Raw genomic sequence first — 16,013 nt, 5'->3', positions numbered from 1 at the left:
CAGTGGTTGAGAGTCCGCCTGCCGATGCAGGGGACGCGGGTTCGTGCCCTGGTCTGGGAGGATCCCACATGCCGCGGAGCGGCTGGGCCCGTGAGCCATGGCCGCTGAGCCTGCGCATCCAGAGCCTGTGCTCCGCAACGGGAGAGGCCACAACAGTGAGAGGCCCGCGTATCACAAAAAAAAAAAAAAAAAAAAAGAGGAAACAGGGTTTCTTAGAGAAATAGCTGATTCTAGGTCTGGGCCAGGACATGTACAAGATGAGCCTGAAACATTTGTCCCAATATTAGGATATCAAGGATGCTAGAGAAACTACTAGGCAGTTTCAAAACACTAGCACCGGACAAAACCCCTACTGTCCAAAGATGGGACAATTTAAGCATCAAGAATAATACTTGCAATGGATTAAAATGTAGCCAAAATGTATAAATCTGTGAATTCATGATGGTACTCAAGATAATAAAAATAACTTTATTGATCACCTTTGGAGAATACTAGGGAACCAACTCATTATTTTGAAAACTGATAAATAAAGGGGAAAAAATCATTTATCCATCCTTTCATATGTGAACTATACCACACAATAACTAAAACTTTACTGAGGAGATATTTCTCTTTATAAACGCCGTAGAGCTAATAAATGAAGAAATAATGATATCCTCAAATTGAATGCACCATTCTGCAACCCTGTATAGAATAAAGGATCTAGGCAATTTTCATCAAGGGCTGCTAACATCAGTAAAAGAGTGATATCTAGACCCCATGAACCTCCTGATGAACGTACACATCACCACTTAGGAACTGTTCCAGCCCCAAAAATTGAACGTGAATCTGCTCTTACCAATTCACAGGAATAACACCATGGGGATGCAGTGAGAAAACCCAGACTCTGGGAAACCCTACAGTGCAAACAACCCAGTTTCTTCCACAAATAACGAGAGAAAAAGAGAGAGAGAGAAAGAAACCTACAGATTTAAAGAGACTTAAGAGACACATCAGCCAGTTGTAATGCAGGAGTCCTATTTGGATCCTGATTTCAACTATAGGGGGAAATAAATGTTGAACAAATATTTGATGCTATTAATGTCTTGTTTTTAACTTTGAGCTTTGATAGCTATGGTTGGTATGTTTATTTATGTTCTTAGCATTTAGAGATACACACTGAAAAATTTACAGATGAAATAATATGCTGTCTTGATTTGCTTCAAAATAACCAGGGTTCAAGGAGGAAAGTGGGAGGTGAGCATAAATGAAATGATTGACTATGAGTTGATCACTGGGTGTTAAGGTTGTGTGATAAGTACATAGAAGTTCATTTTACTATTCTCTCCACTTTTGTATGGCTTTGAAACTTTTCATAATAAAAATTTTAGGGCTTCCCTGGTGGCACAGTGGTTAAGAATCCACCTGCCAATGCAGGGGACATGGGTTTGAGTCCTGGTCTGGGAAGATCCCACATGCCTCAGAGCAACTAAACCTGTGTGCCACAACAACTGCGCCTGCACTCTAGAGCCCACGAACCACAACTACTGAGCGTATGGGCCACAACTACTAAAGCCCATGCACCTGGAGCCCCTGATCCACAGCAGGAGAGGCCACTGCAATGAGAAGCCCGCGCACCGCAACTAAGAGTAGCCCCGACTTGCCGCAAATAGAGAGAGCCCGCGCACAGCAACAAAGACCCAAAACACAGCCAAAAATTAAAAAATTAAAAACAAATTTTTGTAATATACCCTTATAGAGCCAGAAAACTGAATTCTTATAATTACCTCCCTGATCTCCACCTATTGGTCTTTCTTCTGTTCTCTGGAGCCTAGAAGACTAGTATCACAGTAATAGTAATAATAATAATATCAACAATAACAGCCAACATTTTTGGAGCACATACTTACTAAGTGCTAAATTCAGGTTATGAGCTTTTTATGAAGATTTTCATAATCCTGACAAAGTCCTGAGGTAGGTATAATTATTATCCCATTTTACAGATGAGGAACCTGAGGGCAATAGGTTTGATGACAAAGCTCAGCCTCAAACCAAAATCTGACTGCGGATTTCCAGCTTATAACCACTAAGCTATAAAGGTGAAGAGGGCTGTCATGGCCTCAGTCTTCCCTTTTTTGGGTTAAGCATCCTGACTTCTTTCACTCTGCCCCTCCCTGCCAATGTGGCTTCAATATCCCACACCATCATTGGAGCACCCTTGGAGCACCTTGGAGTTATAGAAGCAGTTGAGTTTCTTGAAAGCATCCTAGGCTCCCTGTACAGCTTGCGCCACCCCCATGCACACCCAAGCTGCGGGGATTGCCAGACAATCTCTAGTCGGCCTGCATCCAGGCTGGGATCCTGAACATGTGCAAGTCCCAGGGGTGGCATGGCTCACCTGGGCCTCGGTGCCTCTTCTCCATCCAGATGTAGCAGTTGTTCTGGGCCACCCCGGTCTGCGAGTCCAGGAATGGGAGACGCACGCTGCGCTCTGCGCAAAGGCGCGAGTTATAACTCCGGCAGTGCTCAATGGCCTCCTTGTAGAACTGGTCCCCGAGCCTGCCGGGAGACAGAGAGAGGAGGAATGAGGTCAGGGAAAACCAGAACACACGCAGAAGGAATCTGAAGTCACCCACCCACCTCCCAGGGAAGATTTTGCTGTTATGAAGACCAAGGCAATGTGTACCAAGAGCTTTGCCAAGCAGCGGAATCCAACTCAGTGTCAGGTCTCCAATAGGTTCTATTTCCTGTACTACATCCACCAGGAAACTTAGAAACCCCTTTAACAAAGAAATGAGGACCCCAGGAATAAACCACCAGTAAAAGTGACACGTCCCTGTTCTAGGAAGCATGAGGTCCCACTCCAGAATGGAGGTAGCTCTAGAACAACCTCCTGCATGGGATCTACTAGGACACCAGGCTTCTAGAGCCCCCTGCCCCTTAAAATCCCCCATGAGCCACACTTTTTTCTCAGTGGTAACCAACAAAGGCACTCTAGATTGAACCCAAACCACCAGCACAGATACAAAGATTTCCATTACAATAGAAGAGAAACACGCCATAGAAAAGACTAGAAGGTCAGAGGAAACATCCTGTAAAAGTAGAGCTATTATGGAGGAAGGAGGTGAAGAAGGGCATGCACCAATCGTTTAAAACCACACACTTAAAGAAAAATAACTTTCTGATGGAAAACAAACAAAAGAAACATTTGAAATAATAATAGTTGATTTTTGACCTCAAAATAATTCAATTCCCAGAGTTTAATACACAAATAGAAAGACCTTTCTGGTTTGCTGGAGTGGTGATCTGATTAAGCACAGTAAATTTTAGTGTCTGAATCTTTGGTATCCTTGGACATGTGGTGATGCTACTAATTTTAAGACAATGTCCTTTTCAAAAACCAAAAATACAACATTCTATAATTGATCAATCTTAAAACATAATCAATGAGATCAAATACCTAACAAGTAAAAGATAGGCATATGGCAGAGGTTAATAATGACCCAAGGGGCCTTCCCAGGTGGCGCAGTGGTTAAGAATCCGCCTGCCAATGCAGGGGACACGGGTTTGAGCCCTGGTCCGGGAAGATCCCACATGCCGCAGAGCAACTAAGCCCGTGTGCCACAACTACTGAGCCTGCGCTCTAGAGTCCGCGAGCCACAACTACTGAGCCCACATGCCGCAACTACTGAAGCCCGCGCTCGGCAACAAGAGAAGCCACTGCAGTGAGAAGCCCGTGCACTGCAACAAAGCGTAGACCCCGCTCGCTGCAACTAGAGAAAGCCCGCGCGGCAACAAAGACTCAATGCAGCCAAAAATAAATAAAATAAATTGAAAAAAAATAATGGCCCAAGGAATTACAGATGTAATCACATGATGTCTACCAGGTAAAGCAGAGATTCTTAGTGAGGAGAGTGAGGAAAAGGCAGGAAGAGGAGGAGCCTCAGGGATTACAGAGCCAAAAGGGAGACTCAAGCAGCTCATTTTGAAGGGACATTATGAATGTCGCTATTTTTTGGTCTATGTAGATCCAAGAATGCCAAAATGGGGGGGGGGGTGGGGGGGAGGGGTCTAAGTTTAAAATAATATATTTCTTAACCAAAATATTTAGAGCAGTAAAGAAAGAAAAATTTAAATGGATTCTTCTGTACTCTTTTTCACTTTTTTATTGAAGTGTAGTTGATGTACAATATTTTGTAAGCTACAGGTGTACAATATATAGTGAGTCACAATTTTTAAAGGTTATATTCCATTTATAGTTATCATAAAATATTGGCTATATTCCCTGTATTGTACAGTATACCCTTGTAGCTTATTTTATATGTAATAGTTTGTACCTCTTAATACCCTACCCCTATCTTGCCCCTCCCCCTTCCCTCTCCCCATTGTTAACCACTAGTTTGTTCTCTTTATCTGTGAGTCTGCTTCTTTTTTGTTATATTCACTAGTTTGTTGTATTTTTTAGATTACACATATAAGTGTTATCATACAGTATTTGTCTTCTTACACTTTTTTAAAAGTCAAGGGGTCAGACTACCAAAAATTTTAAAGCAAATTCCTTATTCTGGGAGGATACAATCATTGAAGCTTCTGAGGCATCTTTTGGAAACTACTTGTGGACGTGCCTCCTAAAAAAAAGCCCTTTGCTCCTTTTTTACCTCTGGGCATCTTCCCTCTCGCAAGGACGGCATAACAGCTCAGAAAGTGTCTAGCAGTTGCAAAACCTAACTGTAATCAAATTATAATAGTCACACAGCTGGAAATGAATTGGGGAGGGGGAATGAAAGCCCATCAAAATGCTATAAAATGGAACTGCACAAAAGCTGATGTAATCAAAGTTAGTAACAAGGATCATGAGATTGATCAAAAATAAAGAACCATTTCCTGCAAAGCGTTCGCATCTGTGTCCCACTAGTTTAAATACCTCCTTCTGCTAAGGCGATGCAGCTCAGTGTAACAGAACTGTCGAGGGCAGCTCAGCCCAGGCAAGGTGACACACAGCCTGTCCAGGGTGTCCTGGGGGCTCCAGCTTCCCTCCACATAACAGAGACCAGTCACATCACATGGACGAGAACTGACAAGAACACACGACAGAGAAGCGTCTGATGTGAGAAGCCGTTATCTGGTTTCCCAGGATATTTTGACAGACTGCCAAGAAAGATGTTAACTATTCCAATTCCAAAACTTCTGCTTAAAGAGAAACCATGGAAGGAAAGGAGGGAGGGACGGAGGGAGGGGAAGGAAGGAAGGAAGGGAGGGAGGGAGGGAGGGAAGGAGGGAGGGAGGGAGGGAAGGAGGGAGGGAGAGGAAGGAAGGAAGAAAATTGTACACTAAAACTCATCAACTGGATAGCTAGTGGGAAGCAGCCACATAGCACAGGGAGATCAGCTCGGTGCTTTGTGACCACCTAGAGGGGTGGGATAGGGAGGGTGGGAGGGAGGGAGACGCAAGAAGGAAGAGATATGGGGACATATGTATATGTATAACTGATTCACTTCGTTATAAAGCAGAAACTAACACACCATTGTAAACCAATTATACTCCAATAAAGACGTTAAAAAAATAAATAAATAAAATAAAGATGCCTTCAAAAGAATAAAAAATAAAGAAAAAAAAACTCATCAACTGGAGAGAAGAGGGTTTCCATTTTCAAAACAAACTTCTGGAAGCCAGTACAAAAGAAATCTACAATAGGATCTCAAATCAGACTTTTCTCGATATGCCTGGAACTCGCTTCCAACAGCTTCAATCCCAAAAAGAGAAACAAGAAAGTGAACTGAAAATGAGAAGTGCGTTTGGCCAAGTCCATGCCCCATACTGAATGGAACGAAAAAGTCAAACAAAGTGGCTCACTGGGTGAAAATTAATTTCATCTTAAATACTTTCCACTTTCATAACATGCAATGTTATTAGTAACAGGCATGCTGCGGGGAAATGTGTATTTTTAAATGTAATCTTTGTGTGAATGATACCTCCCTCATGTAAACAGGAGAGATTTTCTGAGGACTGGAACAACCGTATTAAAGACTGAAGCTACAAAAACGTGACAGCCGTCACCCTCTGCCATCGCCTCCAGGGAAGTCACTTTTAAACAGGCCAGGCATTGGCAGCGATTTGGAAACAAAAGTTTAAAGCCTTTTTTAAGATATGTGAGGAGAAAAGAGACTTCATCCTCTGATAAATTCAAGCTGCACTTCTCCAAAAGTTAATTAGCCAAAAGCTTCACAGGGCTTGCTCTGTTCTCTAGAAGAAAATCAATGGCCAGGTCTCCCTAACCCATGGAAAGCAATTTAAACAGGAGAGAGGACAAATGTCCTTTTCAATGTGGTATTTCTTTTTTTTTAAATTGAAGTATACTTGATTTACAATGTTGTGTTAATTTCAAGCATACAGCAAAGTGATTCAGTTATACATACATATATACATATACTTTTTCAGATTCTTTTCCATTATAGGTTATTATAAGATATTGAGTATAGTTCCCTGTGCTATACAGTAGGTCCTTGCTGTTTACCTATTTTATACATAGTAGTATGTATATGTTAACCCTAAATCCCTAATTTATCTCTCCTCTCCCCATGTGGTATTTCTTTTTAAAAAATCCCACATTGGGGGCTTCCTTGGTGGTGCAGTGGTTGAGAGTCTGCCTTCCGATGCAGGGGACACGGGTTCGTGCCCGGTCCGGGAGGATCCCACGTGCCGCAGAGCGGCTGGGCCCATGAGCCATGGCCGCTGAGCCTGTGCGTCCGGAGCCTGTGCTCCGCAACAGGAGAGGCCACAACAGTGAGAGGCCCGCGTACCACATAAAAAAAAAAAAAAATCCCACATTGATAGGATCCCAGGGGTGACATTTGCATTAAAGTTGCAAGGGGCAGGGACTTCCCTAGTGGTCCAGCAGTTAAGACTCCTCGCTCCCAGTGCAGGGGGCCCGAATCAGGGAACTAGATCCCGCGTGCATGCCACAACTAAGAGTCTGCATGCCACAGCTAAGACCCAGCACAGCCAAAATAAAAAATAAATAAATATTAAAAAAAAAAAAAAAGAAAAGAAAGTTGCAAGGGGCAGAGGAAGGGGCAGAGGAAGCTGGGAAAGGCTGGCAGCAAATGAATCATTTCGTGTAGTGGTGACCAGTGTGCCCCAGGCTGGGACAGGCACGGCCCAGCCTCAGCCATCACCTGTCTGCATCAAACCAAGGGGGCTAGATTTTCCACAGGGTGATAGATGTCTTGGGCTCAAAGAAGCTGGCACGAGGCAGAGCTGAATGATGGTCTCATCAACAACTGACTTCAGGCTACTCAAGGCTGAAATCAGAAGCAGGAAAGGCAGGGGGAACAAAGTGCTGGGCTCTCCGCCAGAGCAGGAGCCCCTCACGGCCTGCTGCTTGGAGCAGTGCTGGCTGCCCCGCGCCGGAGCTTTTGTGAGGGGTTTTGTGGGATCCTTAGCCATCCCTTCTGGAGTGAGAGAGCCATCCTAGCTCTGAGAGCTTTCCAGTGGCCCTCCTTGAGCGTATCTGTGGAGAAATGGATTCTAGGCACCAAAGAGGATTCAGAGTGGAGAAAAATAAGACTTCTCCAAAATGACTGCCAGCTAGGCTCCACATGTGATCTTCAGAGCCTGTCATACCCTCTCCAAGACGCCCTGCTCCCCTTCCTCACACTTCCACCTCCCTCTCTCGAGACCTTGCCTGTTCTCGTAGATTCCATGTCCACTGTGCCGAACAGGCTCCCAACTCCGACCCCCAACCCAGACACCTAGGGCCCCTCCCTCTTCATTGTCCCTGTGGTCCCATGTTCTGACCCAAGGACAAGTGTCCTGCCCTGCCTCAAACATGTGTCCAAGAGTGAATTCTTCATGCCCTGCCAAAGACTGCTCCCTCCCCAGTCTCCACAGGGGTGGGAGCGGGGACCTGAGGGAACCCTGCTCTGTCTCTCCCCAGCACCGTGTCCTTGACCCTCCCCTATCCTTCAGCCCAGCTGGCACTGAATTCTTTCATGTCTCGGGGAGCTCTCCCATTCTCTCCTTTCCCACCCCCGGGCCACAGGTCCCTTCCAGCTGTAAAAACAGGACCTTGGCCCATCACAGCTATTTGTGCTCATAAACAGAGATAAGCAGAGATAAAGAGGAGCTCAGGCCTGTGGCAGATTGCTGGCCCTGCCTTCCCCCATCGGCCCCTCTTCTCTGTGGGCACCTGGCTTTCCTGCTGTCTCACTCAGCTGCCCAACTTCCACAACGGCCCACACACACACATTAAAACTCATCTACACCAATTTGCTAACTTCCTCCTGTTTGCATTTAAACACGTTTAACTCTAACTGTGGCAGGGAAAGCCATCTCCCATTTGTGTCGTGTTTTGTAATAATTAGCAAGCAGGGGGCAATATTTGCCAAGGTGGGGGAACCTTTTCATTTTCCTCACGGTTACACTGTTCCTCAAGCTGCCCTTGAAAGAAAACCAAGTTTAGTGTTTGTTATGGACTGAATTGCATCCCCCCCACACCCGTGAAATTCACGTGTTGAAGCCCTGACCCCACAATGGATGGTATTTGGAGATGGGACCTTTGGGAGGTAATTAGGTCATGAGAGTAGAGCACCCAAGATGGGATTATGGCTTTCTCTCTCCCTCTCCCTCCCTCTCTGTCTCTGTCTCTCTCTTTCTCTCTCTCTCTCTCTCTGCCATGTGAGGACATAGCAAGAAGGCAATTACCTGTGACCCAAGAAGAGGGCCCTTACCAGACCTCACCTAGACCATGCTGCCACACTGATCTCAGACACCCCAGCCATCAGAATTGTGAGAAATAAATGTCCGTTGTTTAAGCCACCCAGTCTATGGTTATTTTGTTATAGCAGCCCCAGCTAAGACAGGGTTTCTTATATAAAATAGGAAGGGATATAGAGGATTTTAAGAGAGAGATTCAATCCCCTTCCTCCTCATTCTGTTCTCTTCCAACAAAAACAACAATAATAATACTATTAACAATGGCAATTTTAACTCAACTCAATATTTAATATTTGTCTTCCCTACTAGACTACAAACTCCACGAGGGCAGGGACCACATCTGCAGGGCCACTGCACACAGCCATTCAGATTTTACACTAAACCACACCAGGCGCACCTTTCATATAAACTCCAGTGTGAATCGTACTGGAGCAGTGTAACCCAGCAGCCCTGCATACCTGGCTTTTTTAGTGGTTCACCTCCAGCATCTAACACAGAGCCCAGCACACAGTAAGTGTCCAATAATTCTTTGTTGAATTGCTTTCAACAACTCATATACCACTAACTTATGGCAGGAGTTTCAGTCAGAGCAGTAAAGCATATGGTGCATGCATGGTCTTCTGAGTTTTTTGCACATATAGGTTGGGGATTTAGATTACATGACTGTCTACTTGCAACTTTAAAAAAAATATTAAAAGAATGTTTGCAGGCACTTCCACTTAGTCCTCAGCACCCGGCCCCTGTTCCTGCAGCAGTCTCCTGACTGCAATCGCTACAGCTCTTCTCCTACCCAGCTGACAAAAAGAAGTCTCCCTCGAACCCAGTTTTCAATCTTGCATTCCTCAGTACAGAAGCCAAGATGGCTCCCAAGAGTGCCAAATTCTTCTACTGAGCTGTTAAGGCCCTTGGAGAGTCTTGGTATTGAGGTAGAAAAGAGACTTGGAATCAGGCAGATGAGTCCAGCTCCACTGCTTACTGGCTACACGAACCTGGGGCAAGTTACTTACTCTCCTTGAGCCTAAATTCTCCTTCCCACAATATGGGTACATAGCTCCTACTTCAGCTCCAAGATAATTAAATGAGAACCTCTGACTCACAGAGGTAAATGCCTGTCATCAGTGGTGATTCCTCTCTCCTTCCTTCAAAGAGCAGTGTTTTCTGCCACTTTATGACTTGACCCTCTGCCTGAGCAGGCTAATGCCCTCCATGTGACACACATAAACACAACAGTATCTTTGAGGTTGTCAGGTACCCACACAAACCTCCAAGCCAAGACATTAGGCAGCAGGGTGGTGAGGCACCAAGGAGAGCATCAAGGAGAGCAGAGTAGATGCTGCACGATGACCTCAGGAGTCTAAAGCCTGCCCCAGGTGCAGAAACCACATCTGGCTTGTTTGCTGCTCTATCTCCAAGCCCAGCAGAGCTTGCTGTGTTGGGTTGATGATGAAGGACTGAGTGGATGAATGAATGAATCCTTATCTGACCTTCCTGCGTATATGAAGCAGACAGGCCTTCTGGACCCCAACAAAATACTTTACTCAGAACCCCCCACCCCGAGTCTGGAATTCTTGCCTCCTGTCCTTGGCCTGGTTGACCTTACCCTGTTCAAGGGCTGGCTGAAGTCCCACCTCTTCCAGGAAGCTTCCCCAGTTATTCCTGCCAATGGTTCTTGCTCTCTGCCTCTCTGAGCTCCCTAATTGTCTCACTCATGTTTGGCCAGTCTCTACCACCGTCCTTCTCTCTCCCCACCCAACTGGATTATAAACATCTTGAAGACAGGGACTAAGAGTTATATACTTCTGTGCTACCCCACCAAGCACAGTGCTGAGAATGGAGAAGCATGTGATAAATACAGATTGCTTGTTTGAAATGTCACGCCATCCTTAGCAAACTCATGGGAGCTTCACAGTTGGGGGATGCTGAGGACCTTCTTTCTCCAGATGATAATGAAGTGAGCCTGAAGTTACGTGGCTTCTCCAGAGCACAGGATAAGTTCAAATTCTACTGAATTCTCTTCATCATCTTAAAAAGGGTCACTTCAGCTCTTGAGATTGTATTTCTCCATCTACAGTACTCACGCCAAGATGCAAAACATTCCTCTTCTGTGAACTCTATAAGAAGCTCACTGAATATTGTGCTGTGCTATCATCAGATCACCCCAGGAAAACTTGCTCCTCTTCTGCTGATGCAGGAAACACCCCTTCTGTGTTTATCAAGAATGCCGTCACTCCACCTTCCAGAAGAAGGATCTAGGGCAGAGGTTCTCAAACTTTGGTTTGTATCAGCATCAATGCGGGCAGGAGGGTGGGGTGGCATTGTGCAATTCTGATGCTGGAGGTGTGCCTGTGATCCAGACATCTGGATTTTTGACAGATTCCCCCAGTGATTCTGAGAAATATGAGACTCACTAATTGAAGGACAGTTCCCCCAAACTCCAAAGCAAGGGCAAGAACAAGAGAACCCTGTGATGCTCTTCAGCCATGTTGTAACAGCAGAGCAGGAAAGCCTGGTTAACTGACTTTAACTCAGCTTGTTTTGTTCCTGTGGGAAATGTTTTTCAGGCAGCAGACATGGATTAACCTGGCAGCACTCACCTGCAGCAGACGCGTCCCACAGAAGTCCGCATCTCTCACAAAACATCCACAAGGCCTGGTCAAGACAACCGTACGGAGATCCTGACTTCCTTAGGGCGGTCACTCTGGAGGCGACTCTGACCTTCCTAACATCACAGGAAAGGCACCTGGGGAACGAGGGTATCGCCTTGCAAAAGCCAAGTCAAACGAAGAATTTGAACCCTAAAACTCCCATCGTGACTTGAAATGCCGCTCAGTCTGAGGTTCAGGCCCGCTAGACCCAATAAATCCCTTTTCCGGCATCTGCTCTGGTGAAGATTTTTCAGGGACTTATTATGCAAAGCTGCCTAAGCAAGACGGAATTTATATTGAGAACCTGGCCATGATTTCTGAGCTGCCACTGGGTGTACTGATGACATACGCAACTTGGGGTTGAAGTCAAGGGGCAGCCAAGGACAGGAGACTAGAGGTAGGAGAAAAGCAGTGTGATTCCTTCCAGTAAATAATGGGAGAATGGGGGAAGGGGAGTGAGAAAAGGGGGATGCTCTGGGCGGGGAGGAAGACTGTAGCTTTTCTTGTAGCCAAGGTTTGCCTTTCAAATGCATCCAGACTTGACAAAATAAATCTCTCCTCCAGAAGCTAAAGAATGTGTAGAACGCAACCAACTTTCAAAAGTGGGGGGGGGGGGGGGTTGCTTTATCTAGGGTGAAGCAGACCTAGAAAGAAAACACACACCCACCACAGAAACTTCATTGATTAAGTAGTTTTAGTTTCCCTGGTTCATAGACTAAGTCCTTTCTGAAATCCCAGCTATGTGCTGGACACCAGTATGCTGTCCCCCGAGGGTGATGGCCAGGAGAAGCAGCCCATGGATTAGAGACAATTCTCGGACAAACACATCCTTAGACCCCATCTTTGCTGCTGGAAAATAAGAGCCTCAGTGCTGCCCTCCCCAGTAAAGGGAATATTGGTCTGGCATTTAAAACACAGCCACAAAGAACACATCCTCTGTAGTCAATTCTCGATGCAGCAGTCCAAGGGATCTTTTTAAAATGGAAATCAGATCACGACATTCTCCTCCTTAAATCCCTCCAATGGCTTTCACTGCACTTAGAATATAATTTGAACTCCTTCCCGTGGCTACAGGCCCCCAGACTATCTGGCTGTGCCCACTTTTCCTGCTTCATCTTGTCTCCTACCCCCCTTCCCTACTGGACTCCATCCTCACTGCACTTCTTTCTGTCTCTCTAATAAACTAAAATCATCTCATCTCAGGATTTTACACATGCTATTCCCTGTTCCTGGTATACATTTCTCCCAGATCTTCTCATGGCTGGCTTCTATTCAAAGAAGTCTTTTTTCACTCACTGAATCTAGGGTAGCCCAACCTATTCCACTCCTGCTCTAGCCTCTACTATCTCATACCCTATTTTGTTTTTTCCATACTATTTACCGCTCTAAAAAAGTCTCTGGGGCTTCCCTGGTGGCTCAGTGGTTGGGAATCCTCCTGCCGATGCGGCGGATGCGGGTTCGAGCCCTGGTCCGGGAGGATCCCACATGCCGCAGAGCAATGAAGCCCATGCTCCACAACTGCTGAGCCTGCGCTCTGGAGCCCGCGAGCCACAACTACTGAAGCCCGCGTGCCTGGAGCCTGTGCTCCACACAAGAGAGGCCACCATGATGAGAGGCCCATGTGCCGCGGCGAGGGGTGGCCCCTGCTCGCCGCAACTAGAGAGGGCATGCACGCAGCAGGGAAGACCCAGTGCGGCCAAAATAAATAACTTTAAAAAAAAATAAAAATATAAAAAAGTCTCTGCTTTCTCTTGGCCTGCTGATCACCTCTACATAACAAAATTGTGAACTCTGGGCGAGAAGGACCTTTATCTCCCTGATAACTGCATCCCCTATACCTAACACAGGATTTGGCACATAGGAAATGCTTGTCAGATAACGCTGAAAAAATAAATGAAAGATCCAGGCCAACCTGCAGCACAGAGTTTGGAGGGTATGGAAGCCCAGCCTTCCAGAGGGCAAGAAGGTCAGCGGACTGTGCCCCCAGCACAGGCAGTGAGAATCACACCGCCACCTTCTCACTTCCGATCCTCTCACACACCCGTGACAGTGGGTGAGGGACCAAGTCTACCGTCCATACCCAAATCCTGCTCATGACCCCACAACGCCACCTATACAACCCAAAGCCTGGAGAGAAGTGGGACCAAGTGGATAAATGCTGCCATTCATGGTATCAGCCACTCCTTTCTATGCCCAAAAAGGACTTTCCAGGACTGATACTGGCACCATAAACTAGTGGTGGCCAGAAGTGGTCCCCAGAGTAACTTACTCCAGTTCCCTGAAAGGGCCTCTCTCTGAATTAACCTCCTCTGTGTGTACGTTCTCAGAGAGCTGATCCACATGTCCTCTTCCAGAGCCCCAAGCCCACCGGTAGTGGCAGAGGCAGGAGCAGCGTGCGGGTGGGGAAGCACTGCTTGATGGGAAATCAATGGGAACTTGAAGGTCATCTGGAGGGCGCTGTCTCCCCATCATGCACCTGCTGGGATGGGATTTGTGGTCCTGACCTCGCTTGGAGACCTCTGCCCTCCTGTCAGAGTTGGTTAAAATCAGCCTGCCGAAGCAAACACCCTGCAGACCAAATGATCTCTGGGCCGTCCTTCGAAGGGACATCAAGCCAAACAAAGAAGCACTGAGTCTCATTTAACCTGCCACAAGGTTGAGAGTCACCCCAATTTCTCTTGGCAGCCCCCTGGGAAAACTGTCCCAGGCCTGCTGCTTTTAGAGGCACATACTTGTAAACCTTTTAATAAAGACAGAACAAAGCCAGGCTAACCGAGAGGCTGGTCATGTCTCCAAATTTAAATTCTCTGGTGGAAAAGGTAGAACTGTCTTGAAAACTCAAGACCAAAACTGAAAGGTGAGTGCACTCTAGAAATACCTAAATCGGCCCTCATAACCTCTGCATCCCAGGATAATGACAAAGGATACCAAAACCTCCACACTGCTTAAAGGAGGTCTATTTTTCTTCCCATCCCAACAACTATTAGGAAACATGACTGGATTTAGAACCTGATTCTCCTTTCCTCATGGACCTATTTTCCCAAGTCCCCTTCCTTCCTTCCATCTTTCCTTCCTACCTCCCTCCCTCCCTCCCTCCCTTCCTTCCTTCCTTCCTACCTCCCTTCCTTCCTTCCTTCCTTCCTTCTTCCCCTCCCATGCCTTTCCTCATCTTCTTCCCCCAGTCTTTCCACCTCATCAAGAGTCAGTTAACATACAGAACAGGAGAAAAGCATTCAGCCCACATCTCCAACCCAAAAGGTGAAGATGAGTCTGGCATAAAAATGAGGACGAGACACCCTCAACATATTTATAGAAGGATGACAAGATGATAATGATCATAAAAATAACAGTGGCAAGGTTTCCATTTGTTGGGCACTTACTATGTGTGCCAGGCACTGTTCTCAGCACTTTATATGTATAATCTCATTTCATCCTCACAACAACCCCATCCTTCTATTTCCCCCTATTTCACAGATTAGGAAACTGAGACTCAGAGTTTTAAGCGATGTGCCTAGGGTTTTAAGTGGCATTGTGAAGACAGAAGCCCAGGCAATTTCAGTCTTGCTCTCGGCTGCTACACTATCAACCTCCCACAGGGACACCACCGCCCTTTCACGGTGAGTTGAGCCTCCAGAACTGGAATGACTTGGACAATACGTCTTTTTTTGGAGGCACCTGGTTTCTCTAAGAGCATCACCAATTTGCTGGGTAATCTTAGCTACTTCTCTTTTTGGGCCTCAGTTTCCCAAACTGCCAAACAGTCCAGAGGTAAACTTTCCAATCACAGAGTCATCCTCAGTAACTCAAGAAGTAGGTTGGTTATGGGGCTGCCTGAGAAGATACCATCAGAGAAATACAAAATGTCATGGTGTAGTTTAGAAACCACAGCCATCTGGAAGGTGGACAAGTGGTGATGGACTCTGAGAGGCCCTGTGGGTCTGAACATCTACTGAAGGGAGGAAAAGAAAGATGCCAGGTTATCATAAACTAGGGTCAGAGTTAAGAACCCCAGAGCGTTAGAGACCGTCTGGTCTGATGCCTTTGTTGTACTGCAAGGAAAACCAACAACCAGAAAGATGAGGTGACTTCCTCCAGTCACACAGGGGCAGGGCTGAGAGTCAGTCCTCAGCCTCCAGGCTGCCAGTTCAGGGACTTCTCCACTGTTTACAGTAGGGGTCCGCAAACTGCAGTCCCCGGGCCAAATCTAGCCCACCGTGAATTTCTATAAATAAAGTGTAATTGGAAGACAGTCACACCCATTCATTTATGTACTGACTGTGGTCACTTTCATGCTATTGTGGTAGAACTGAGTGGTTCCAGTGGAGATCGCACGGCCTGCAAAGCCTGAAATATTTACCTTCTGAATCTTTACAGACAAAGTTTGCCAACTCCTGGTTTACAGTATAAGCCTTGAATAATGAAAAGACTCCACCTTTGGAATGAAAGAAAATAGAATGGGAGGCCAAAGAGTCTTAAGCAGATAGTTTTACAATTATCCCAGCTGGGTACAACTTAATAAAAACCCATAAATACAGTTAATAATAAGGAAAACAAGCACTAGCTCACCCTACCTATTTAATAATTATCGTTAACCACAGCAAGGAAAACTCATCACTGAAAATTTTTTTCTAGCCTCCCTTGAAAGCCCTTTTGCACTTAGGAAATACTCTCGGC

General features: G+C 46.0%; 1 protein-coding gene across 3 annotated transcripts in view; it reads right to left on the bottom strand.

Annotated features, from left to right (window-relative positions):
* The window catches only part of DPF3 (double PHD fingers 3), a 254,722-nt gene that overhangs the window by 145,183 nt on the left and 93,526 nt on the right, over positions 1 to 16,013 (bottom strand). For all 3 annotated transcript variants that reach the window (XR_009518321.1, XR_009518320.1, XM_060004289.1), the window contains exon 2: positions 2,378 to 2,538. Coding sequence is in view for 1 of the 3 variants with exons in the window: in XM_060004289.1 (XP_059860272.1) it covers positions 2,378 to 2,538 (161 nt within the window). In the remaining 2 variants the exon portion in view is untranslated. The remainder of the gene's footprint in view (positions 1 to 2,377; positions 2,539 to 16,013) is intronic.

This window comes from Delphinus delphis, chromosome 2 (assembly GCF_949987515.2).
Source record: "Delphinus delphis chromosome 2, mDelDel1.2, whole genome shotgun sequence".
In the NCBI taxonomy this organism is placed as follows: Eukaryota; Metazoa; Chordata; class Mammalia; order Artiodactyla; family Delphinidae; genus Delphinus; species Delphinus delphis.
This window is presented reverse-complemented; position numbering and strand designations above follow the sequence as displayed.